The sequence below is a fragment of the Ambystoma mexicanum genome, chromosome 10 (genome assembly GCF_040938575.1).
Source record: "Ambystoma mexicanum isolate Mex_15411 chromosome 10, UKY_AmexF1_1, whole genome shotgun sequence".
Lineage (NCBI taxonomy): Eukaryota > Metazoa > Chordata > Amphibia > Caudata > Ambystomatidae > Ambystoma > Ambystoma mexicanum.
In genome coordinates, this window is record NC_090932.1 from 1,354,452,223 (window position 1) to 1,354,477,222 (window position 25,000).

Below are 25,000 nucleotides of genomic sequence, written 5' to 3' on the forward strand. Positions count from 1 at the left end.
AACTTATTGGTATTAGTTTTGAATGCCAATCCCTGAATTGGTTTATCTACTACTGATCGATCTCTGCATAAGGGCTGATTAGTAAAGGACTTTTTTTTCTCTTGACAGTAAGGATATTACATCAACATTGCTACTGTAATTTGCAGGAAACATTGTTTGCCATCACTACACGGGTGATTTAAGATTATAAAAATCATTGTGTGTTTTTTGTTTCTATGAACTACAGCTATCGCCTTATGTCACAAGCTTTTTTTGATTAGGTAACGGTTATGTTATGAAAGCAAATGTTTGTGTGCAAGATTTCTCGGTTTTCCCTTTCTCAAGTTCAGTAAAACATTAAAGAGTTATAAAAAAAAAAGTCAGGGAGGCAACCCGCTTCATAAACCAGTGACTTCCTCGGAATCTAGGGCACATCAATATTTATTAAAACAATATTTTTACAAATGTATGAAATATAATTTACTTGTGCACATCCTTTCCAAAGTAAGGCAGGGTAATCTATATTAAACCATGGCATCACTTCACATTTTCCAAAAGCACATCCAATCATGGTTGGACTAGGGTATAACATTGTCTCGGGCACCAATGAAAAAGTGGCCTACAATTGCAAATGGCAATTCATTCTTTTCTGACAGTTTGTTTGAATAGTACCCAAGGGGGAGTTTTTTGATAAAATGTGATGCAAATTGTGCATTTTAAAGATCTTTATTTAGCAATACTGGTCAAAACTACCAGCCGCACAATGAAGTAACTTCTAAAACTGGCCCATATTGGCCAAAAAACGGGCCTACACCAACATTTTGCACCTATAGGTAAGCCAGAGCCTGCATCCAATTCACACTCCTTTAGCTGTCAGAGCGCCAAGTTCCTTCCATGAGAACACGCATCTTCTTGCAGTACTTTCCACACTCTCTGCTTGCCCGGGTCCTCCTTTTCCCGTTTTGAAGGTTTCTGAGTGGGAACTGAAGACTGTCAGTCTGTTTGTACTACATCAGTCCCCAACATGAGGCTTACAACTTGTAAAATGTGCATTTACAAATGGAGAAAACGATTGCGTTGGATAAGTTCCTTAATTTGCACCATAACTATAACTGAGAGTAGCCTGGATCGGCTAGGCATCTTGCCATTTTTTCACCAAGACACATTTTTAGTTTTAAACAATGAAATGGAGAGAAAGTAATTCATTCTTAAATGCTCAATGTGATGTCGGGTCCTGGACCTCCTTGGTGTGGCTGGCAATATGTGCTATGTAAGTGTGAAGTATTTAAGTTGGGATTAGTTATGCATTAAGATGGGAAGAATCTAGGCTTTAAGTAACCATGGTTCACAAGAGATGCTCACCCACAACTCTGACAACTGGTTATGCACTAGATATTTTGAATGTCAGTACTAAAAAGGAAATAAATTGTTTTGATCTGAATAAAGAGTATCGATGGTAAGATCAATGCCCTTGTTGAATATAAACCTGCATTTTATTTAAATTCTCTTTTATTTGTTGTAGATTAATTCAGATTATGTTGCTGCGTCTACCAGAGGAGCCATGGCAGTGATTGATGGAAATATCATGGCAATCAACCCTGGCGAAGAGCCTAAAATGCAAATGTTTATATGGAACAACATTTTCTTCAGTTTTGGCTTTGATGTAAGGGACCATTACAAAGAGCTGGGAGGGGATCACGCAGCACATGTTGCCGCCAGCCATGACCTTAAGGGTGTGCAGGTTTACAGTGACCTGGATATTGATGAACTTTATGTTTTGGGCACAGTGGTATTGGATTATAGAGGTCATAGAGTGACGGCACAGTCAATCATTCCAGGTATCCTAGATCGTAAAGAGGACCAGAGTGTGGTTTATGGATCAATAGACTTTGGAAAAACAGTTTCTTCTAGTGCAAAGTATCTTGCACTCTTACAAAAAGCTTCCAAGCCATTAAGGATTCTGAAACACCAAGTTCTAAATGAGAAGGAGGAACAAGTAACGCTGTGCTCTTCTGTAGAATGTAAAGGAATTATTGGCAATGATGGCCGCCACTACATCCTTGACCTTCTCCGCACCTTCCCTCCTGATCTCAATTTTCTTCCTTTGGAAGGAGAGGAAATGCCGGAAGAATGCTCCAAAATGAGGTTCCCAAGAGCTTACCGACACAAGCTTTGCTGTCTGCGTCCAGAACTTGTGGAGAGTTTTGTCCAATACAAGTAAGCTTTTATATATTTTGCAACTGTAAATTGAAGGATTCTTGTAAATGGCCCCTCATCTTGCTATACTAAATTAGCAACTATGTGAAACACGCTCCTGTCTCCTTCCAACACTAATACACATGTTTTCGACTAGATATAAGACTGGAAAAGGTTGTAACAAATGCATACGATTGACAAAAACTGGCTTTATCATGCAGACGGGACCCATGAATGTGTACATTGGGCAAACAAAGTTAACTAAATCTACATATATGAGCATTCCAGTGGAGTGGCTGGAATGGGTAAAGAGACAATGGAAATGTTGTTGATTGCAGCACATTGCAAATATCCAGAAAATAGCGACAAACGTGCAGCGATGGTCTCTTGAATCACTTACCTATGCTATTTATTTATACACAGACATAAAAGGCAGAAATGGTTTAATTAGTATGGCAATGGCAGCAATATGTGAGATTCCTATAGATTACGTGTAGGCAAGAGTGACATTTCTGTATAAAAATACTTTCACAACTGAAAAAAAGGTAATTAACTTCTCCAAATGTTCAGTCAATGTATCATATTACTACTTTGCTGTACACTCGCTGTTTTATGAACATGTATGGTTAAACGTGCTATTTTTATTTGTTTAATTTATTGTGATTTAGTTCATAACCTTTCACAGCAGTTGTAACACAATAAATTGAACAATACATAATTTCATCAAGATACAATGCGACGGTCCAATATTTACTGTTTAAAACCCATTTAAACAATAATTGCTTTGACAAACGCGAACACTGCTATTGATAGCACTGCCTGTCGGGCCAAATTCTGAACCAAAATGTATCAGTTTGCAAGCTAGACTTGTGGTGTGCATACTTAACCAACTTCTCCATATTGGCGATAAGACTTCACATTCTACAACCAGAACCAGATGCCTAAGAATGTCAATATAAGCTTTGCAAAACCGACATAATCTATTCTCTCTTGCAACCCTATTTCTAGCGTTGACCTAATAAAATAATTTCTAAACTCACCAGAAGGATAGTGAAGCAAATAAGACGAAATCACATTAAAATATTTCTATTCCGTCCATGAGTGGTAAAACAGGCAGTATTTCATCATGCAATCTCTACAATCCTGTCCTGCTGATCAAGTCTTCATTTTATTTTGTTTGTATTCTCCACTAACTCCTCAACATTAGAATCGACCAAGTAATTTATTGCAGCACAGACCTTCCATTGATTTAGGACTTGGCAAGATTTACTAGTCGACAGTGTATTCAGGTCTTCAAACGGGCTATTATCAGGAGGAATTAAAATTCTATGAAATGGCTGGAGTTTCTTCCACTCTACCTGTATTGACAAGAGTCTCAGCTCCTCTTTACTCATGCTAATAGGAACTCCAGTAGGGATTGTCGGCGCTCTCCTCCACAGCAAGGCCTCGACTTTTTCCCAATCAACACAGTCTACGTTTTGGCTTCCATCAATTAATCTAGGCAATATTTTTTGTTTATAACATCTCAGCAAAGGGAGAATGGGGAACTACTCAAAACACGTTTCCAACATTTTCATTTGCAACGCTGCCTTTATTGTTGGCTGTTTAGATTTAAACATTGTTAATGTGTCATTTTGCTTAGATAAAACTGACACTCAAGTATGAAAATGTTCAACTACTTGCATCTTTATTTGCCCTAGATGCCAATTATACCTTTTTAACTTTCGTATTTGTATTTGTTTTATTTTTAAAGCACACCAGGCCCGAAGGCATCCGGGCGCATAACTTAGTTACAACATGGTAAAAATGTGAACAGGACAATACCATTACAGTATAAATTAGTTATATACATAAGGCACATTTCAGAATAAGCAGAAAAAGCACGAGGCTATATACAGAATAGAGGCAGGCCGCTATTGCGTGGGAGGAGCTTGGTCAGTGGAAAGGAGAAGGTCTTGGGCGGATAGTCAGGCTTTGGTCATGTATTTGAATCTATGGAAGGAAGGTTCCACTCTTAGCAAGTTGGGGAGCGAGTTCCAAAGTTTAGCAGCCAATACTGGGAAACTGGCTCCGCCTGATCTTTGAAGGTTGATGCGTGGTATGGAAAGGCAGTTGTTCTGGGCGGTTGTGTGGGGTGAATCTGTTAGCTAGGTAGCAGGGTGCTTGGTTGGCGAGGCATTTGTGGGTGAGAGCAAGTGTTTTCAGAGAGATTCGTTGTGAGACTGAGAGCCAGCGTAAGTTACGTCTGGTGTCTGAGATGTGTTGGTTCCTAGGGATGTTGAGAGCTGCTCTGATAGCATTGTTTTGGATAATTTGTAACTTACTTAGGTTGCCCCGGTTAGTGCCCAAGTAGAGAGCATTACAATAATCAATTTTAGACAACACAAGAGTCCTGGCAAGTGTCATGCAATTAGCTGGTGATAAGAAGGGGCGGCTGGCTGTGATAAGCTTTCCAGGATGCCCAGGCTTTATGAATAATATTTCTGTTTTTAAAACATTTATCTCTAGATCCAAGTTAGCCAGGTATTCAGCAACCGCATTTAAGGACTTTTGCAGTGCAATGGGGTCTGCTCAAACAGGACCAAATCTGCGTATGCCACATACTGAAGTCTTAGCAAGCCCACTCCCAGCGAATAAACCGTGGCTGGCTTTAAGAAGCACATGAAATCATTAATATGAAAATGTAAAATACAGCCTTGGTGGAGTCCTCTATGCGTGAGTATAAAACGAGTCATTTCCACACTGATCAAGGCGAACTCCAACTCTATACTCCGCATTTAGGGGCTACCATGATGCTTAATAGATTACTTGGACAGCCCTTCTGCTGCAATTTACTCCCATCAGTTCTGCCTATTAACTCGATCAATGCTTTTTGCATACAAGTCTATTGTAACTTACTGCTACATGTAGGAGTACGTAATGTGTCACGATGGGTGAACAGAACACTCTGCATACACAGAAGGTTGAATTGATTTTCTTTATCCTCACAGACCTAACTGCCTTACCGCCTACAAGAGTTATCTTTGTCAAGATAGTTAATTGTAATAAATACAAGGGTCTAATCTAGGAGGACTTGGCGTCCTAGTCCAAGCACCTATCTACAAAAGGGCACACAGTTCTAGGGCAGGAAAGTTCCCAAAGTCCCTCACTTCCACTGTATGTATAGTTTCCTAGCAAACTTACCTGGCTTTTTTCCGTAATTGCTCCATCACTCTGATGTGCTCCTTGCTTAACTACTTGGCTCAAATAATATGACCCTATAGCCAAGGGTTGCCATACAGGAAGTATAGCACAGCAAAACCTAAAGATTGTATGATTCTGCTTTGCCTTAGGAGATGCCAAAGCAGTCACCAACAGGAGCATGCCCCCCCCCCCACCCATCCCAGTAGGGGCAGTTTTCAGGCTGAGTTTATTACCCACAAGCCAAGGATCACCCTTCTGGGCGTAACTCCATTGCAAGCTCTGGTCTGCTCCTTTTTCACAGGTGCATTGCCTTCTACAGGCTCAGCTGTACTCCTCCTCTTTCTGGATCTTTGGACCTCTTCCATCCTATGGGCTATATATCCCAGTAGGCTTTCAATCAGTTCCTTTTTGCTTCAAGATCCACTGCCTATTGTCAGGACGTAGGCAGTAGTCCCCAGTAGGCTTTTGGCACTGTTCCTCTAACATTGATTGTACTGGCCAGCAATCTAATTTCCTCACTCCTTCTCATTTTAAGTTTGCCTGCACCAGCTCTCATACTCTTTCATAAGTCCCAAGCTGCCTGTCTTTTCCGACCTCTATATATATATATACATATTCGGGTCTAGATTTGCCAGGTTCTTCAATAAACACTCTGATTGGTTAGGTGTGTCTCTTGTTAGCTGCAGGTCACTTAATTGGTCAGGCGACGGCAAGTTTACTTCGTCCTGTGTCGACTTGTATGTGCTGTATCTTTTCCTGCTTCCCCTGTATTTCACATAATTGGACGAATACTGCAGACCGAGTGTTAGAAAAGATGGTCTTATTGCACCGTTCCCTTCAGAGATTTCTATGGGACCCCCATTCTTTTTGCTTGTTTTGAACCCTGTCCAGGCTTTTGTAGGTCAGTAAAGACTTGTGCTTTACCTCGCTTGCCTGTTTTGCTCATTCCTATAGGGAAACCATCTAGTCCCTAACACTGTCAGTGCTTGGAGACTATGGGCCAGATTCTGAGCTCCGTGCAAAATGAGATAAGTGTAATTATGTGATGGAAAGACACTTTTCATATTTGCTCCATTTGCTGTGCCTATATTTGCCTAAGATGTAGATTATGGAGCAAATTAAGAGAAGGGTTGTCACAAAACAGAATTTTAATTTTCCTATTTTATATGAAGCTCAGAATCGGGGCCTTCTGTCTATCTATGAATTTGTGTATGTTAACAATTGCACACATCACCTTAAAATGAAGTGCAGTTAGGATAATTTGTATGCTTAAAACCTTGCATATAATGGCTTTTTGGTTACTTTGACTATGTGCCAAGGACAACCTAGTGGCAGCTGTGATTTTTACATTGTTTTGTAATATTTTACTTGTGTACTTTTACTGCGAATGGCTAATAAATGTGGCTAGCGCACTTTGGGCTTGATTCATGGAAGTGTTTTATAATGGCGCAATCCCATAGTAAAACGTTCTGTGAATCAGGCCCTAAGATTTTTGTGCCACAAGATTTTCTGTTTGTTCTTTTGCCACATTGTTCTTTGGCCTTCTTAGATCAGTAAATGCATGTTTGTGTGTGAACCCTGATATGGGGACTGGGACTGTCTGGTCCCAGTACACATCCTGGTGCCTGAATGTCTGCTGCTGCAACAATGTTGGGGCAAGTGGCTGTCCATGCAGATCCTTGCCATTGGTGGACCCGGGCGAGCTTCCAATTCAGATCTTGGATAAAAGCAGGACTCCTGCAGCCATTCTTCAATCGCTGGAGTCAAGTCTTCTTCAAAGAAGAGCAGCCTGATGAGGACCCCTGCAGCTGACCAGCACCAATTTCAGTGAAGTCCTGCTCCTCTGCTTGAGCTCAATAAGGACCTTGTCGGTGCTTTGACCCTGGACCAGTGGTAACAACCAGTCTCCACTCATGCTGGAGGATCCATTCCAGAAGTGTCCTTGGACCAACCTGTGTACTGACCAGCTCTTTCCTAGTCTACCTCGCTGTAGCCGTCACCGTCCCAAGGGCATCCTACAAACTTGGTGGATTAGTAACTTGTACAACAAGACGTCTGCTCCTGCGTTTTGCAGCCTTCTTGTATTTATGGAAGCCGTGCATGACCTGCTCCTTCATCCCTGGAAGATACCCTGTTGCCACCTGACCAAATTAACTCTGTTGCAATCCGTCGTCTTTGCATCCTACTGGTGTCCTGAGGTCACCTGCCCCACAAGTCTTTTTCTTTTCTTCAGTTGGGCGTTCGCCTGTAAGGTGTCTGGAACTGATTCCTGAGCACTGCGACCGACAAACTAAATGCTTTGTCCGGAAGTGACCTCTGCGCCAGCGACCCCTGGGCCTTCATTGACCAGATCAAGCACAGAAAATTGTGTCCCCAACAGATTCCAGAACCTCAGCAGTGGTCTCTGGAGAAATAGGAGTCGGGGGTAAGTTAGCATATCTGTCCACATCTCTTTTTCTCCATAGAGTTACATGGGCTTAAAGTCCTGTCCCCAAGATACTCTTTCCTGACTTTGGTTGTAGAGGCCTGGTCAAGGATCCCTTCCTATGCCTAGCCTAGTGACTAGAATTAAGTAACGTTGCTTACCTTTTGATCATAACCACTGCAAGTAAAATTTTGGAACTGATAACTTTAGGACACAAAGCCCCAAACCATCTTAGGGCTGGATTCATTGTGTTGGGGGAACTGTTTTGTGTTACTCTAAAGTATCTTTACTTAATTTGCATTTGAATACTTAAATGTGCTTCACGTGCTATTGTGTGTGAATAAATATATCTGTTTTATAGTAAATGTGGAACACTATTTGACTAGATTTCACTTGCTTGGTGTGCATTTTAAAGGCCTAATACATCAGTGTATATTTTTGTACCTACCTGTCTAACTTGAACTATTGGAGGTGTTCTGTGTAGACTTTGTAGCCCTATACCACTCTTACAGCCCCCCTGAGACTAAGCCTGGCTGCTTACCTTGATTGGGTTTGGTTAGTCCTCAGTGTCTCCCTGTTTACAGTAATAGGGGGGACCACCCTTTAGAAATCCATATCAACAACCGCCGTAGGCCAGGCCTCTCTAAACCCCAAGATGTTCACTGGAGATCGTTAACCCCTACTATCTAAATGGTTAATGTTGAGTGCCTAAAGACAATCGCCATCTCTCTCTCACTCCCCCCTGAGTCAATCTAGGTGGATCCTAACTTTAGTCCAACAATAAGAATGTTATCAATAAGTGGTGTCTTCCAATCACCCAGGTTTCACTCTGCCTTCACCTCTGACACTCTTGTACTCCTTGCCCTGATGTTCTTTGCTTCCTTCCCTTTCTCCTATTTTCTTCCCTTCTCATTCTCCTCCCCTCCTTTTTCTCCCCTCCCTTTGTTTCTGTCCCTCCTGTTCTTCCTTCTCACGTCTTCTATTCTCCTTCTTCCTTCTCTACTACTCTCCTCTACTACTCTCCTCTCCCTTTCAACTTCCACTATTCTGCTACTCGCTCCGTCCACTGCTCCCTCTACACTACACCCCACCCCTCCTTCACCCAGAGTCATCCTTTCACTCTCCAACCCACCCTTCTCTTTCAGCTTATTACTCCCCTAAATTCCCACATAAGCTCATTTACTCTCTTCACTTATCATGCATGCTTTCTCACATCCAAGTACCGCTTTCTCTCACCAACCTCTCTACTTCCTCTTGCACACGCTCTCTACATGCCTCTTTTGAACTCTGCTGCACCATCCTTCCTCTGCCTGGTTTCCCTATGTTAGTGTCAGGTCCTGGTTCTTCCTGGAGCCGAGGCAGCACTAACTCCTCCCTCCCCGTTAGGTCTCGGCACCTGGGCGAGGGAAACGCAGGCCACCTTGACCCTTCGGGGAAAGAGGGTTAGGATCAGTGGAGTAGATAGGCAGGGGGAGTTGGGTACACCGGAAAGAGGTTTACAGAGGTGTTGTGGATGGGTTGGGGGAGAGTAGGTTCACATGCTCCTTGGCTCCTGCTCCAGGCTCTGCAGAACTCCGCCCTCGCACTCTCTCATTCATACAATGTGCCCCCGAGTCTGTGGGGGGCCTTTGTGCTGGAGCCCCCAAGCAGGATACTGTGCATCCTATTCTTCTGCCTCTGGTATGAACTGTGCACTTCCCTACATTACTTCATGCAAGGTTGTCTGGCGTAACTTTACCATTCGTGTTACAGTTCTGCACTTACTTCATGCATTCAGTGGATATCACATTACATTACCCCATGCAATACCCTACAATCAAACCCAACACTTAGCTTCGGTCTTCAGGGTCCACGTCCCTTCAGGTCCCCTCGAAGCAGACCAGTTTTTCTGCAGCACCTCTGGTGTGTTTTCCTCTGAAAGGAAATATTAGAACGTCAGTACGGGCGGGGATTCGCCAGCGCGACCCCTACATCGTTAGTGTCTTAACATGGGCTCATGCAAGGTATAACAAAAACCTAAGGACACATGCTGTTGTTCTGTCCCACTCTCCTATGGGTTAGTTCGGGTGAGTCAAAGGTTCTTTCCCATGCAGGGTTAATTCGGAGAGCCTAGCTTCCCCTTTTCATGCTTTCCGCCGTTCCAGAATGCGGGTGCCTTCAGGAACGGGCTCTTTCAAACCAGCCACTCGGATTAGTAAGCGGCTGCACGCGTCTTTAGCAAGCAAACTTATCTTTATGTGTACGCAGGGCCTGGGGTTTCTGCAGGCAGCGGGCGAGTGCCCCACGGTAGGCTTGCCACAGGAGCTCCGTCACTACACGTCCTTCCTCTTTGCTGGTAGGAATTGCGAGCCGCGTTCATTGGGCGCGGCTCGCACATGCGCGTTGGTGCGGGCGTGGTTGGGGGCGTGGCTGTCCTCACTCCAGCAGGCTCGTGTTGCACACGGCCTGCTGGGAAACGTAGTATCCTGGCTGTTCTTCGTCCCAGGGCCTCAATCCTGTGAAAGGGATGAAGAACACGCCTGGGATACTTGGTGGTAGGCTGCCTGTGCCCAGCAAGGGCCGCTACCACCCTTCCTGTCCTGCCCACCACCCTCCTTATCCTTGCTCCCGCCTGAGCCCTGACAGTTAGGGAGAATTCTCATTTCAAATGGATTGTGTCCTCCCACGTATTCCTCATCTTAGGTATTCGTATTGTCAGCTTTGCTGCTTCGCAATTTCTTTTTCCACACCATAGGACGCTGTGCTCAATGTCATGGCGTCTTTTCCTCGAGGGCTGCCGTAGAGCGTCAACATCATCCATAGTATAAATAGCTCGAGTCGTGCCTGTTGGCTTCAGTTCCGTTGTTCCAAAAGCTTTCGCTACGTGTGTATGAAAACGGCACTTCAGTCTTTCGAGATGTCGTTATCATCTAATCCTTCTACCTCTAAAACTGGCTTCATAAAATGCCAGAATTGCAGGAAGAAAATGTCCATAACTGATCCCCATCGAGTCTGCCTCTGGTGCCTGGGTCCCGACCATCGAGTTGACGACTGCGGTTCCTGACAAGTTATGACTGGTAAAGCTCTCAAGGAACGACGAGGTAAATTGGCGGTGGCGGAGGAATCTTCGAAGGACTCTTTGAAGAAAAATAAAGGCTCTGCGGAGCTCAGGGAAGCTAACTGGTGTAAATTGAAGAAATCTAGATCCAGGAGTCGGTCAAGAAAATCTTCTTCGAAGAGACGTCACTGATCTCCTTCCTCTTCTTTATCTTCTGATACAGGGATTATCACTTGTCCATCTAAGCATAATCCCCCTAGAAAATGGGAGGCTTTTAGAGCCTCAATGATGCAAATCTCAGAGAATGCGGCCTGACTCCCTCGAAGAAATCGCGTGAAGACCATGCCCCGGCTGATTCTACAGATGACTGAGGAAGGTCAGAGACTAGACGCTCTAAATCCAGCTGAAAATCGTCGAGAGAAACCTCTGATACCTCATAAAAAGAGGAAGATCGTCCCTTTGGTGCATAAACCGAAGGCGACATCAGACAAAATGGCGTCTGGTTCTAAGCGGTCATCGAAACCTGTGTCAAAGGTTTCCTCGCACGAGTGTTGAAGGCTCTGTCGACACCTTCCTCTACGATGCCTCTACCGAAAGCACCTTTGACTTTTTCGAAGCCAGCATCGACAACATCGACGCCTTTGTGGAGGACAACATTGATTCCGGCACCATTATCAACGCCATTGGCAAAACTAATGTTGATGCCCTCACAAACCATGGGTAAAATGTATACCCCTGTAGCAAGAAAATACTTTTTCAGCTCTATGGCCTCTATTTATGAGGAAGAGCAATCCTTGGAAGTGGAGACTTCCCCTTCTGGGGTGAGATATGGTACAAAGAATGTTCCTGAGGAACTAATTGACCCTCAGTCAAACATTTCTGACCTCTGTCTCCAAACAGCTAGTGGTATAGACACGTCACCTGCATTGGAATTCAACAAACCTGACTCAGCTGATCATGCTGACTCGGCATATAGAAATATTATGAATAGGGTGGGAACAGATTTTCACCCACCTACGAACAGGATGACATGACGGACATTCTCAATTAAGGTCGTCAAAATGATCCTGTTCTTCCGTTTCATACAGCACTTCAGAGGAAGGTTATGGCCGCATGGGAAACCCCAGAATCTGGACCAGCGGTAAACAGAAATTTTGCAAGGAAATAGACGTTCATCCTCTGATCCTGACTAAGCATCCAATACCTGAAAGCTTAGTGTTCCAGGCAGCTACTTCTACTGCACAATCGGCATACCCCTCTATTCCCCCAGATAGGGATGAGAGAATTGATGCCTGGTCTCGCAAGATTTTTCTTTGAGCAGTATGGCTTTAAAGTCAACAAATTTGACTTGCACCCTTGCAAGATTTACATACACCCTGTGGGATTTTATAAGTGTGGCGGCTGAACACATTCCTGAGGGCGAGGAACGAGACAGCTTCCTTGCGATTGTAAAAGATGGAAAGGAGGCTATGGGGAATTGCCTGGACACTGCTGACCGCATCAGCAGGTCCATGGCTTCTAGCACAGTGCTACGCAGGTTTGCGTGGCTGAGAAAGTTCGGCTTTGCACCCGATGTGCAGGCCAGACTTCTCAATATGCCATTTAGTCACTTGGCACCTCCATACATCAACCTCAGCAACACTCCTACTCAGGACCATCTTCCTGGAGGGGTCGTCCTTTTCGTTTCTATTCCTCATTTGGAAGAGGACAGGCTAGTCAAATAGGTCAAAGAAAATGTCCTTATGGTGGACGAGAAAAGGGTGCTAGATCAGCCCCAGCAGTGACGACTGTCCCCTCAGCCGCTGCTGCAGCCGCCTCTAAGCCACTCTGAGTCCTTGACCCACAAGACCCTGGTGGGAGGCAGGATCTCTCGGCATCTGAACGAATGGTGGGGCATTACTTCAGATGCTTGGGCACTGGAAACAGTGGCTCAAGGTTACTGTCTTCCTTTTCAGAAAAGGCCTCAAGACCATCCACCGGGATACAACTATGTCAACTATGTCAAGATTCCAGATACGCTCCTGTTGCAGGACATTTGAACCCTGCTAGAGAAAGGTGCAATAGAACATGTACCTGTAGCGGAGAGGAACAAGGGTTGGTATTCCCCATACTTTCTGATCCCCAAAAAGGACGGAGGATTGAGACCCATCTTGGACCTAAGAAACTTTAACAAGTTCCTCAGGAAGGACAAGTTCAAGATGGTAACCATTTCTCAGATCCTTCAGGCTCTCCAACTCCCAGACTGGCTGGTATCATTGGACCTTCAGGATGCTTATTTTCATGTGCCAATCCATATCAAGCACAGAAAGTACCTGGGGTTCGCGGTTGGCAGTTCTCAATATCAGTTTCGAGTTCTGCCATTCGGGCTGACCTCCGCCCAAGGGTTTTCACCAAGCTGATGGTGGCAGTGGCAGCAAGTCTCAGGAGGGGGGGGGGGGGGTTCACGTCTACCCCTACCCGGACGATTGGTTAATCAGGGCACGTTCACCCGAACAGGCCCAGAAACATCTAAGCATGACTTGCCACTTCTTAGACAGACTGGTCTTCTCCCTCAATTACAAGAAGTCACATATGCTACCATTCCAAAGACTCCCAATTCATCGGAACAGTCCAGGATACTTCCTCTGGGAAAGCCTCGCCTCCAGAGGTGAAAGCTCATCAAATTCTGCAGATGGTAACAAAGTTCCAGAATGCCCAACATCTGCCGGCCTTTGATTTTTTGAGGTTGCTTGGCCTCATGGCATCCTGCATTTTTCTGGTGCCAGAGGCCAGATTGAGAATGAGATCCCTTCAATGGGCCCTCAGGACTCAATAGTCCCAATTTTCGGGGGAATATGTCAGATCTTTTGTAAGTTCCAACCAAAGTGGCTCAAGATCTGCTATGGTGGGCTTGCAAGGACAATGTTCTGAAGGGAGAATCTTTTTGGCAACCATGGCCGGAGATCACAGTAGGGACGGACGCCTCACTCACAGGTTGAGGAGCTCACACCAACGATCTGACAATCGGCTATCTTTGGTCTCCATCGGAGTCCAAACTACACATCAACCTTTTAGAGCTGAGGGCAATCAGACTAGCGCTGAAGGCCTTTCTACCCTCTGTACTGAGAGACCCCCAGCCGGCCTATAGAGTCTGGGTTTGCTCTGCAGCACTTTAAGACTAGATAGCTGCACTTCGCGATGGATGGGGATGCAGGGTCTCTTACTCCAAAACCAATCAATAAGGACAATTCAATGGTTTGGCAAAGGGGAGTCCGTTTAATGACAAGTACAAAAAACGGGGAAACATGGAAATCGACAGCAGTGCAACAGCCCGTCTCGCTTCAACTCCCTCGAATTTCCTACAAAACATAACTCTTATACTCAAAACGCGTCATAATCTAACGTGTAACACTCAAGTTAACAAGCAATTCTATTGGTTGGAAAAAGGTACATTTAATATAGGTGCTATATCTGTATATGGTAACGGTGAGGGGATTGGTTAAATACTGTCAGGTGGGCAACTAAGCCCTTCCTTCATAAGTGACTACTGTAAACAACGTCAATAAAAGTACAGCGTCTCATTGGTTCTACTAACTATAGGACCCTAGGTTATTTGGTCCACTGTGATTGGGTTGGCATCAACCCCATGCATAACTCTCCACTTTGCCTAGCAGCACACAGAATGGTCAACCAGGTGCAGGGTGCCCCCTGCCTCCAATTAAGGTTACAATCAATCATCACTTCAACAATTATGTGTCAATTATGTTACTGTGGTTGGCCTTGAAACTGCATCTTCTGTCTGGAAATCTTTTGATAACTCTGTCTGGGCGGATGCCAAGCGTAGGTGTGAACTCGTGCCTCCTCTCGCTCGGCTGGTCACGTGCTAGTACACCATGGATTTGCCTCGTTTCTCTCCATTTGTGCATTTGATTTTCGTTTCACCCTGCCACCTGCCTTCGCTTTCTTATCTTCAGAGGCAGGATATTCTGTTCTTTGCTTTAATTAAATTAGCTACTGCCCACAGCTTCTATCTATGTGACCTCTGCTTCCCTGTTACTAGCAGCCTCTGCCGAGTTTCGATTCAGCCTTTTTCTCTTGATGCTAGAATATGAAACTTCTTGTTTTTGGCCTGTAATAACCTGAGTCGGTTCTGCTTTTTATGCAAAGTGGATCGCACTTATAATATTGTGCTTCATTTTGAGGTAGATTATATACAATGGCGCTTGCCGCTCTATTCTTCTACTTAGCATAGCAAGCCGCACTGTTTTCTTTAGCGTCTTGCAGTTCCAAGCATATGGACAGGCTTAAACAGATCGACTGTCTTCATTTTGATTACAGCTTAACTCTTACGCTTTGATAGCTTTCTATCACTTTAAGCTCATGATCTATTTTCTCAGGGCGTTTCGTCTCTTTGTGTTATTCTTGGTTCGTCATGTGTTCTATCTGTGAGTCCGTCCGGGCTCTCGTGGCGTCACTATTCAGCCTCCATTAAGGATTTTCTGGTTTCTTCCTGTACAGTACTTAAACAAACTTAATTTCGTTAATCTGCTAGTAGGGTTTTCTCAATAGGTACCTTACTGCCCATGGTTGTCTGGTTATTGGTACTTCAATAGGTATTGTTCTTCTAATAGGTACTGGGCAGAGCCCCACTGCGGCACTCTGCTGGTTTATTTGCTCATCATAAGTCGCATATCTCGGTGTGAACGTTCCTGGTACTTCAAAATGGGCGACTGGAGTGCAGGCTATATTTGGGACCTCCTCTACACCTCTGTACGGGGAAATAATGTCCTGATAATGACGGACAACACAGTGGCCATGTACTACCTCAACAAGAGAGGAGGCATAGGGTCACTACCACTGTGCAGAGAGACAATGCAGCTCTGGTTCTGGGCAATACAAGAAGGAATCTCTATCGGCAGTTTACCTAGGCGGAGAGCAGAACACAGCGGTGGATGCTCTGAGCAGGCAGAGCGCAGTCTCCCACAAGTCGGAACTAGCTCAGTAAGTCCTTCAATAGATCTTCACCCTTTGGGGAACCCCGCAAGTGGATCTGTTCGCGACCAGTGTCAACAGGAAATGCAAACTGCACCGCTCAAGGGAATTTCCTCCAAGAGTAGCTCTAGGGGTCGCGTTCATAGTGGACTGGGAATTTCCAATCCTATACGCGTTTCCTCGAGTCACCATGATTCCTCAAGTAATCAGGAGGTTGAGAAAGTTCAGGAAAACCATGATCCTAATTGCCCAGTATTGGGCCAGGAGGACGTGGTACCCGGACCTTCTGGACATGTCCATCTGCCCCCAATATGTCTTCCTCTTGCAAGAGACAATCCTCTTTGAGGAATGTCAGGTTCTCCATCCAGAGGTCAAGACACTCAGCCTTCAGGCATGGTTTCTGAGAGGCTGAGATATAAGGATTGGGACCTCCCGGACGACTTAATGGAGATTTTGCTTTCAGCCAAAAGCAACAAAATACTTGTACCGGTGTCGTTGGGACAAGTTCAGTAACTGGTGCATGGATAACAATGTGGATCCATTCCTATGTGGTACACCTATTGTACTTTCTTTCCTATTACATTTAGCCAATCTAGGGCTCCAGATTGGTACAATAAAAGCATACCTAGATGCGCTTTCCATTTCGGAAGAGGTCTTACTTAAAAATTCCATTGATTGTGCAGTTTTTAAAGGGTTTCACTAACGTGTACTCTCCAGTCCCATTTGAAGTCCCCGTTTGGGATCTAAATTTAGTATTAAAATTCCTTATATGCATTCCTTTCAAGCCTTTGCATTCTTGTCTGCTAAGGCTTCTCACTTTGAAGACAATCCTACTAGTGGCTATTACATCGGCCCGCAGGGTGAGTGAGTTACAGGCTATCTCTTGTAAGCCTCCTAACACCATTTTCCATAAAGACAATGATGTACTTAAAGTCAAACTTTCCTTTATACCAAAATTAGTCTGACTTTCACTTTTCTCAAAAGATCACATTGCCATCTGTAGAGTAGGTCCCAAGTACGGCCCGCACTCCAACCGTCCATTTTGAAGTACCAGGAACGTTCACGCCGAAGTATGTGACGTACGAGGGGCAAATAAACCAGCAGTGCGCTGCAGTGGAGCTCTGTCCAGTACCTATCGGAAGAACCGCACCCATTGAGGTACCGACACCTAAGAAAACCTAAAGTATTCATTGTGAAAACCATATCAACAAATTAAATGGAATGAAGATTGTCAGAGTACAGTCCCTGAAGAAGCCAAGAAGGTCTTAAAGGAAGACGAATGGTGATGTCACAAGAACCTGGACTGACTCACATATAGAAGGTATGACGACCTTTGAGTGACAAGAGTAGACGAAACGCCATGGATAAGAGACCTTGTGAACCTAAAGTGAAAGGACGATGTCAAATGTAAGAAGCTTAGGCCATGAGCACAGCGAAGATATTCAGTTAGTTTACACGTGTACATATGCTTGGAACCGCAAGAAACCTAAGAAAATTGTGCGGCTTGCTATGCTTAGTAGTAAGATTGAGTGCGGCAACCGTCACCTATACATACCTACCTCAATAGAAGCACGTTATATAAGTATACTTCCACTATGCACAAGGGCAGAATAAATTATCCTGCTCAGAAAGGTCAAGATAAGAAGCAGAAGGCAGGTGGTGGCCAAAACGAAAATCAAATACACAAATTACATGGAGAATGAGGCGATTTTACAGTGTCTGAATCATGTGCGCAGCCGAGCGAGAAAAAGGGGGACTTGCACACCAATGCATGGCGGTGTGTCATGCAAAGATTTCAGAACCTTTCCAGACGGAGATGCAGTCTCAAGGCCAACCACAGTGAAATAATTGACACATGACCACTGAATTGATGATTGATTGTAGCAATAATTGAGAGAAAGGTTGGGGGAGCTGCTGTGCACCCTGCACCTGGCCGACCATTCTGCATGCTGCTAGGCAAAGTGGAAAAGAATGAGTGGGGTTGGTGCCAACCCAATTCTAGTGGACCAAGTAATCTAGGGTCCTATAGTTGGTTGAACCAATGGGACGTCGTACTATTAGTGACCTCTACAGTACCCATTTTTAAGGTAGGGTTTGGATGCCCCACCTGACAGTGTTTACCCAATCCCCTCACTCTGTTACCATATACAGATATAGTACCTATATTAAAGTTGCCTTCCTAGAACCAATAGAATTGCATGGAACATTTTAAGCGTTACGCGTCAGTGATGACACATTTTTTGTATAAATGATGTGTTTTTTATGATGTTCGTTGCAGTTGTGAAGCGAGAAGGAAGATCTAGTAACCGCTGATATTCATGAGACTCCCCGTTTTTTGTACTTCTCATTGAACAGACTCCCTTTGCCAAACCATTGAGTTGACATTATTGATTTGATGCTGGAGTATTAATCTGCATCCCCATCCATCTCACGAGTGCTGCTATTCATCTAAAAGTGCTATTGGACAACCCCCAGCTTTATGGGCTGGTTGGGGTCCTAGTGAACACTTCTTTCTATCCTCCCTATCATGCAAATAAGGAGGAAGAAAGGCTCCACAGGCTGGACCCAAAAAGGACTCTTAGCTTTTATATTTCTAGACTGGCAAAATTTCGGCAAAGTGACCAACTTTTCATTGGATATACCGGCCACAAATTGGGCCTGGCAGTAACAACCCGACCTTATCCAGATGGATAATTTGAGCAATTGGAGAATGTTACAGGTTGGCAGGTAAAGAACCTCCAGATGGGCTAAGGGCTCATTCTGCTAGGGGCATGGCAACTTTGGCGGCTCTTCAGAGGGGTGTCCCGGTGCAAGATATTTGTGAAGCGGCCACCTGATCATCAATGCACACTTTTGTGAACACTATTGTTTCACCTCATCCCAAGGGGGTCTTTTTGCTAAGGCCGTTCTACATACCGTTTTGTTATATAAGGGGTAGGGGGCCCTCTTTTTTTTGTTTAGGGGGGCCTAAGTCATGAGGGGGTATAACTACTGAAACGAGGACTAAGGCTACCCCACCTTGCGGACACTGGCCGTGAAAGGAACCAGCACACTATTGACAGATCACTGCAAGTGGTCTGTGTTTAGAGAACACCCCGAACAACATGTACTACATATACACATTTTATTCATATGATTTAAAAACCCAAAATGTTTTTTTTCCTAGCATGACATAGCTAGTGTTACCATAACTTTTTTGCTTGCCCTTCAGGCTTTTCTAGTGAAATTCAGACAGCCATTTGTACATTTAATTTCTTTACAGTGTGAGTTAGTACATATTGGTGACTGAGAATGTGGTCAGATTGACCTAGCATCTATCTAGTCGACACTGATTAGTGTTTCTGGCATAGAATAGGTTGCTTGAGTTCTGGTGCCGTCTTCAGGACAGTTCTAGTGGATTTGATGTCACCGATTTTCACTGGTGAGGGACATCTACAAGGTAAGGGAGGAGTGATTAAAACGCGGGGTATCTCTACAGGGACTGAGAGGTGCCTGTTAGGGTGCTGAGTAGTTTCCTACCTGAGCTGGTTGATTTCAGTGTCACAGGTTCAGCGACAAAGAAATCAGCTTCTCGCTACAGGCACCTTCTGTGCGCATGGTGTAATTCAATCTTGCAATGGCTAGATCAGAATTTCAGTTCAATAACTGTGAAAAAGATAATGATTATCTACTTAGATAAGGGCAGGTGCGCACTAACTTGCGTGCCACCACCACCCTTTCTGGCTGTGGTATTTCTGACAAATGCTTAAGCATGCTGCTGCAATAGTGGTATTAGCTAAATCTACTCTTTCCTGTGGGTGTGCTCTGTATGGGTGAACGAGTGAGCCCCTACTGCAACAACAAGACCACTAGCAGTGATCTGTCAATAGTGTGCTGGTTCCTTTCACGGCCAGTGTCCGCAAGGTGGGGTAGCCTTAGTCCTCGTTTCAGTACCGTTCCACATACAGTCCATGAGTAGAATTAATTAGTACTCCCTCCTCCAAATTTTCTCTGCTTTGGGAGTCTATCTAAGATGAGGAATACGTGGGAGGACACAATCCATTTGAAGAACTAGTTACTTGCCAACTGTAACATTAATTCGATTGGATGTTCCTCCCACGTATTCCTCATCGACCCTCCCAACCTACTCTGCCGTACAGTTTAAGTAATTTACACTCCATGTTCCTTGAGAGCTTACAGTCTAAGGGTACTCCTTATCAACTCCTCAGTTGAAGATAACTGAAAAACACAACTGAAGCCAATGGGCGCGGCTCGAGCTATTTATACTCCGAATACCGTTGACGCCCTCGAGGGACATCAAAACCACGACATCGAGCACAGTGCCCTCTGGTGTGGAAAAATGTTTTCCGAAGCAGCAAAGCTAATGTTACGACTGTCTAAGATGAGGAATACGTGGGAGGAACATCCAATCGAAAGAATGTTACAGTTGATAAGTAACTTGTTCTTCTGTGCAAATTCCCTTCAACCTTAGAGACCCCCAGCTATTTTGCTGGACTTTAGGACTTTTAATTTTTATCCTGGAGTGAGTCAGACCTTTTTCTCACTCTCTCATGTATTTTTGATCTGATTTATACTCTGTGTTTTCTTTGCATTTGGAGTCTGACAAATTCCAGGCATCTACCTTTTGTATTATGACACACAGCACCTTCAGTGCAGTGTCACAGAGAAGTCATTAGGATTTCTCATATGGTTTCACTACCTTCTCTTGCGTGAACTATTGTTCCCAAGAGTAGTAAAGTGAAATTGACTTTACTTACCTTTTTTCCTATGTAGATCCAGCACACCATTTTATGTGGAGGGCTGTGGGGTTACTTAGTAGCCGCTTTTCCTACTTACTCATGTATTATTTTATACCATCGCTACTTTAAATGGCTGGTTGGCAGTGGTTTAATCTTCCTACCTTTGTGCTTTTCTACCGCAGGCTAAATCCTCAGCTGCAGTATAGCGTACATGGTTGACCATTGTGTCAAAATGGCCCGGTCTTCTTTTTTTTCCATTTCTTGTTTGTGAGGTCTTTCTTGGATTTTACTCTGCGTGCCAAACCAGGTTTGACCCTTTAGTTCGTTTTGCCTTTGAGGGGGGTGTTAGGCAAGATTGTATGCAGTACCCTTTAGGTTTACTACAACAACCCTAACCTCCTGGCAATAGGAACCCAACCTTTGTTATATGTCTGTACTGCACAGGTTGGTAGCGTGAATGAGGAGCCAGGCTTATCTCAAGAGGGGTCACTGTGAGCTGTAAGGGAGTTGCACAGATTCACAGTGACAAGTATTCAAATAAACTCTTACACACAAGGTTTCTTGATTAAACAATTCTTAATTTATTTAAGTCCGAGTAAGCCTTCTTCAGAAGAGGCAATATAATAGTAACACACAGATACACTCCAAAATACACACTCTTAATATTTCTAAATCAGGAAGTACCCTTTTTGGGATGGCACACACACTTCCTACACCCTCATGGTGACTTTAGTAACTAGGGTTGACACTCTCCGGCCCTGCCGTAGATCCCGTGAGCCCCCCCTCCCGTCCACAGACACACACAGGAAGTGCTTTAGGTTCGGGCTCCCTGGTCGCACTGCCGCGGCTAGGAGCGGCCTATTTATTTATACTGCACATGGCGGAGTGAAACGTCACTCCACCGCAGGAGTGCGCCCTTCAAGGGGCAGCACCCACTCCTACCTTTTTTAATAACAACAAAATACATGAAAAGGAAGTACTAACTACCACACATAACCGCACACTGCACCATGTCCCCAGACATCCCTTTAATGATATCCACCCTAGTTCCCAGGTGAACATCGGCCCTCGCGGAATCCGGGACATAACAGACTATCTAGTCCATCACATAGTCAGTAAGACGGGCAGGTGTCCCTCGCCCTGTCCTCAGGGGGTACCTCCTGCCAGTCTCTCGGGTCGGAGTTCCTTCACCCGGCCCCTCCCGGGTCAGAGACCCCGGCAGAAGAGCCAATCCGCCGCATTCATACGGCACCTCCTCCATGTCCATGTCGACCGTTGATTCTGCACTGGACTTGCCAAGGTTCTGAAAGAAGATAGCATTGCGGGTGACAGAGGATTTTCCATCCAACGCCGTGACCATCGACCCTTTTACTGCCACGACATCCAACGGCGCTGGCTCATACGTGAGGGAGAGCTTTCCTTGCAGGTGCCCGTTTCTCACCAGTACCTCATCCCCCAGGGCAAGTCACGGGGGGGCCTCGGACCCCTTTGTGTGTGTTCCAGATCTGTCTGTACTCTTCTTTCCCCTTCCACCTGCTCATTGTTAATGACGGTGGGCTCACACTCCACCCACTTCTGGCAGAACGTCCCTCAGACAGCACTGAAACATGGCCTCCGCAGGTGCCACCCCCGTGGAAGTGTGTGGGGTGGTCTGGTATCGTCACAGAAAGACATACAGCGCCCTCTGCAGACATTCGCCTTGGCCCTGAGCAATGCGAAACACTATATTTAGCGTCCTTATCATGCACTCCACCTCTCCCTCTCCATTTGCTCTGTGCCACAAAGGGGTGACCTTCCTGTGGTGTATTCCTTATCCTCTCATCAGGTCCGCAAAGCTCTCGCCCTGAAAGGGTGCTCTGTTATCTAAGCACAACACTTTGGGCAGTCCGTGGGTAGCAAAAACCTACTCCAGCGCCGCCACCACCTTTTCAAACGCAACAGACTACACAAATTAAACCTTCGGGTACTGGGACCACTCGTCCACCACCACCAGGAAGTGTATGCCCCTGGTCGTGGAGCCGAAGTCTGCGTGCACTACCTACCATTGTCTTGTCCCTCTGGGCATAGTTCCTATTATCGGCTACCTCAGCGCAGGTGACGCTGCCTGGCACCACACATATGATGCCACAAACTCTTCCACTCTCCTCTCCGCTCCAGTTCCGGGAACCAGACCTTCTGGCTGAGGCGGGCCTTCGTCTTTGGCGCACCCTGGTGCCCTTGATGTGCCAGCTCGATGATCTGCTGCGCTTTTGCAGCTGGCACCACTATGCGTTTCCCTCAAAGTAGCAGGCCGGCCTCCGAGAACCCCAGCTCCTCGCACACCCTCCACAGCTGCTCCAGGGTTACCATGCCCTCTTGCGTTTTTCGGCCCAGCGAGTCCATCGCAGTTCTTCATGCGCCCTGCTCCATGGCCATTTTTAGAATGATGAGGCATTAGTCAGTCACTGAGGACCGCTCCAATTCCTCCACGGGCACGGAGTTAGGCATCGCAGCCTTGACCACCAGTCGGGTATGTTCGTCCGCTTCCTCTGCACACCTGGACTGCCAGTCATCTCCTCTGGGATGCCTGGAGAGGTAGTCTGCAGCATTGTTGCTTCCTGGCCGATACACCAGCGACACGCCGTACTCAAGTAGTACCAGCATCCAGCGTTCTATCCTCGCGGGTGGTTTAGAGGACGAACCTGCCAGGATGGGAAGCAGGGGCTTGTGGTCCGTGACCACCGTCACAGGCCTTCCCAACACGTACAGCCTGAAATGCCTGCAGCCCCACAAGACCGGCAGCACCTCTCCCTCAATCTGTGAGTACCGCTGTTCAGTGTCCGATAGTGCTTTGCAGGCATACGCTATCGGCAGGACCTCCAGATTGGCATCCACCTGGGTAAGCACCGCCCCCAGACCATAAGGGCTTGTGTCGACCACAATCTCTGTTTGTAGGGCCAGATCAAAGAAGGCCATGGTGTCCTCGGCGGTGAAGGCACCCTTGATGTCATCAAATGCTGCTTGTTCCAACAGCCCCCACTGCCAGGTGATGTGTTTTTTTATATGGGGGCCCACAGTGGCTCAGACTACAAGGCTAGGTTCCTGATGAACCGGCCACAGTTGGTGACCATGCCCAGGAAGCTCCTTACTTCAGATACATTTTCAGGCGGTCGTGCTTCCTGGATGTCACTCAAGTTCTGCGGATCAGGCAACACCCGCCTTCCTTAAAGACGAACCGAAGAATTCAATGGCCGTCTGGAGGAATTTGCGCGGTGCAGGGTGAGACCCAGGGATCGGAGGTGCTCAAATGTCTTTGCCAGCCTGGATAGATGCTCCGTCTCGGTCGTGTCGAACACCAGAACACCAGAATATCGTCAATGATGTTGAGCACACCCTCGTGGTCTGCGAGGGCTCCTCTGTTGATATTTCGGAAAACCTCTGCGGCCGATGACGCCCCGAAGTTGAGCCTCTTGTAACTGTACAGCCCCCGGTGGGTGGTAAAGGTGGTGATGTATCTGGAGTCTGGGTGGAGCACCACCTGATGGTACCCGGCTCGCAGGTCTAGTTTAGAGAAGAAGCGTGCACCCTGTAACTCGCTGATAATGCCATCAACGGTGGGCTTGATCGCTTTATTGGTGAGACGCATGTTCACACATATCCTGACCGAGTCAGGCTGCTTTGGCTTTCGTACAGTCACGATAAGGGAGACCCAGGGAGTGGGGCCCTCCACCTTCTCAATTATGTCGATATACTCCTGATCCACCAATTCCATCAGGTGGAATGGCACCCGCCGATGTCTCAATGCCACAAGTTGGATGAAGTCATCAATATGCAGCTTGACTGGGTCGCCAGTCATCCGCCCAATGCCTTGAAACAGAGCTGAATGTTTGTGCAGCAGCATCTGGATATCCTCCACATACACTGAGTATGCAAAGGTCCCAATGGCCTACGCCTCCGCTGCTGCGCAGCTGAGCAGAGTGTTGCTTCTCACAGGAGTGACATAAAACCTTGCACGAATCTTCGCTCCTCAATGCTTCACGTCTGCGACGAAAGCACCATCAAGCGGGATTGGTTGTGCCCGACCAAAGGTAAAGATGCAAGCCTTAGGCTTGGAGAGGCAGTGCAGAGACTCCATGGCATCATAATGGTCTCTGGCCATGACGTTGACGGAAGCACCAGTGTCCACAGGCACCGGAATGGAAGCTTTGTTGACCTGCACATGGCATCAGGATTGCTGCCCGGACTTTGAGCGCAAGACACCCACACTCGACTTCCCAAACGTGGCTATGAGAGCAGGTTTTGCCAACTGGTAATCTAGTCTATCAGCATCTTTCAACTCTATCACAGCCATTCTGTGGGTGCCTAGAGATTACCCATGGAACAAACTCACTTTCACAAATACCTTGTATTTTACATGTAAATTCAAATGTACTCAGCCAATCAGGAATATCAGTCTTCACATCATACAAACTTGCCAAATTTTTGGGGAGA

At 45.8% G+C, this 25,000-nt stretch overlaps 1 protein-coding gene across 1 annotated transcript in view; it reads left to right on the forward strand.

Moving 5' to 3' along the window:
- The window catches only part of LOC138492324 (clustered mitochondria protein homolog), a 1,100,229-nt gene that overhangs the window by 389,550 nt on the left and 685,679 nt on the right, over positions 1–25,000 (forward strand). The window contains exon 10 of the mRNA XM_069619372.1: positions 1,502–2,196. Coding sequence (XP_069475473.1) covers positions 1,502–2,196 — 695 coding nt within the window. The remainder of the gene's footprint in view (positions 1–1,501; positions 2,197–25,000) is intronic.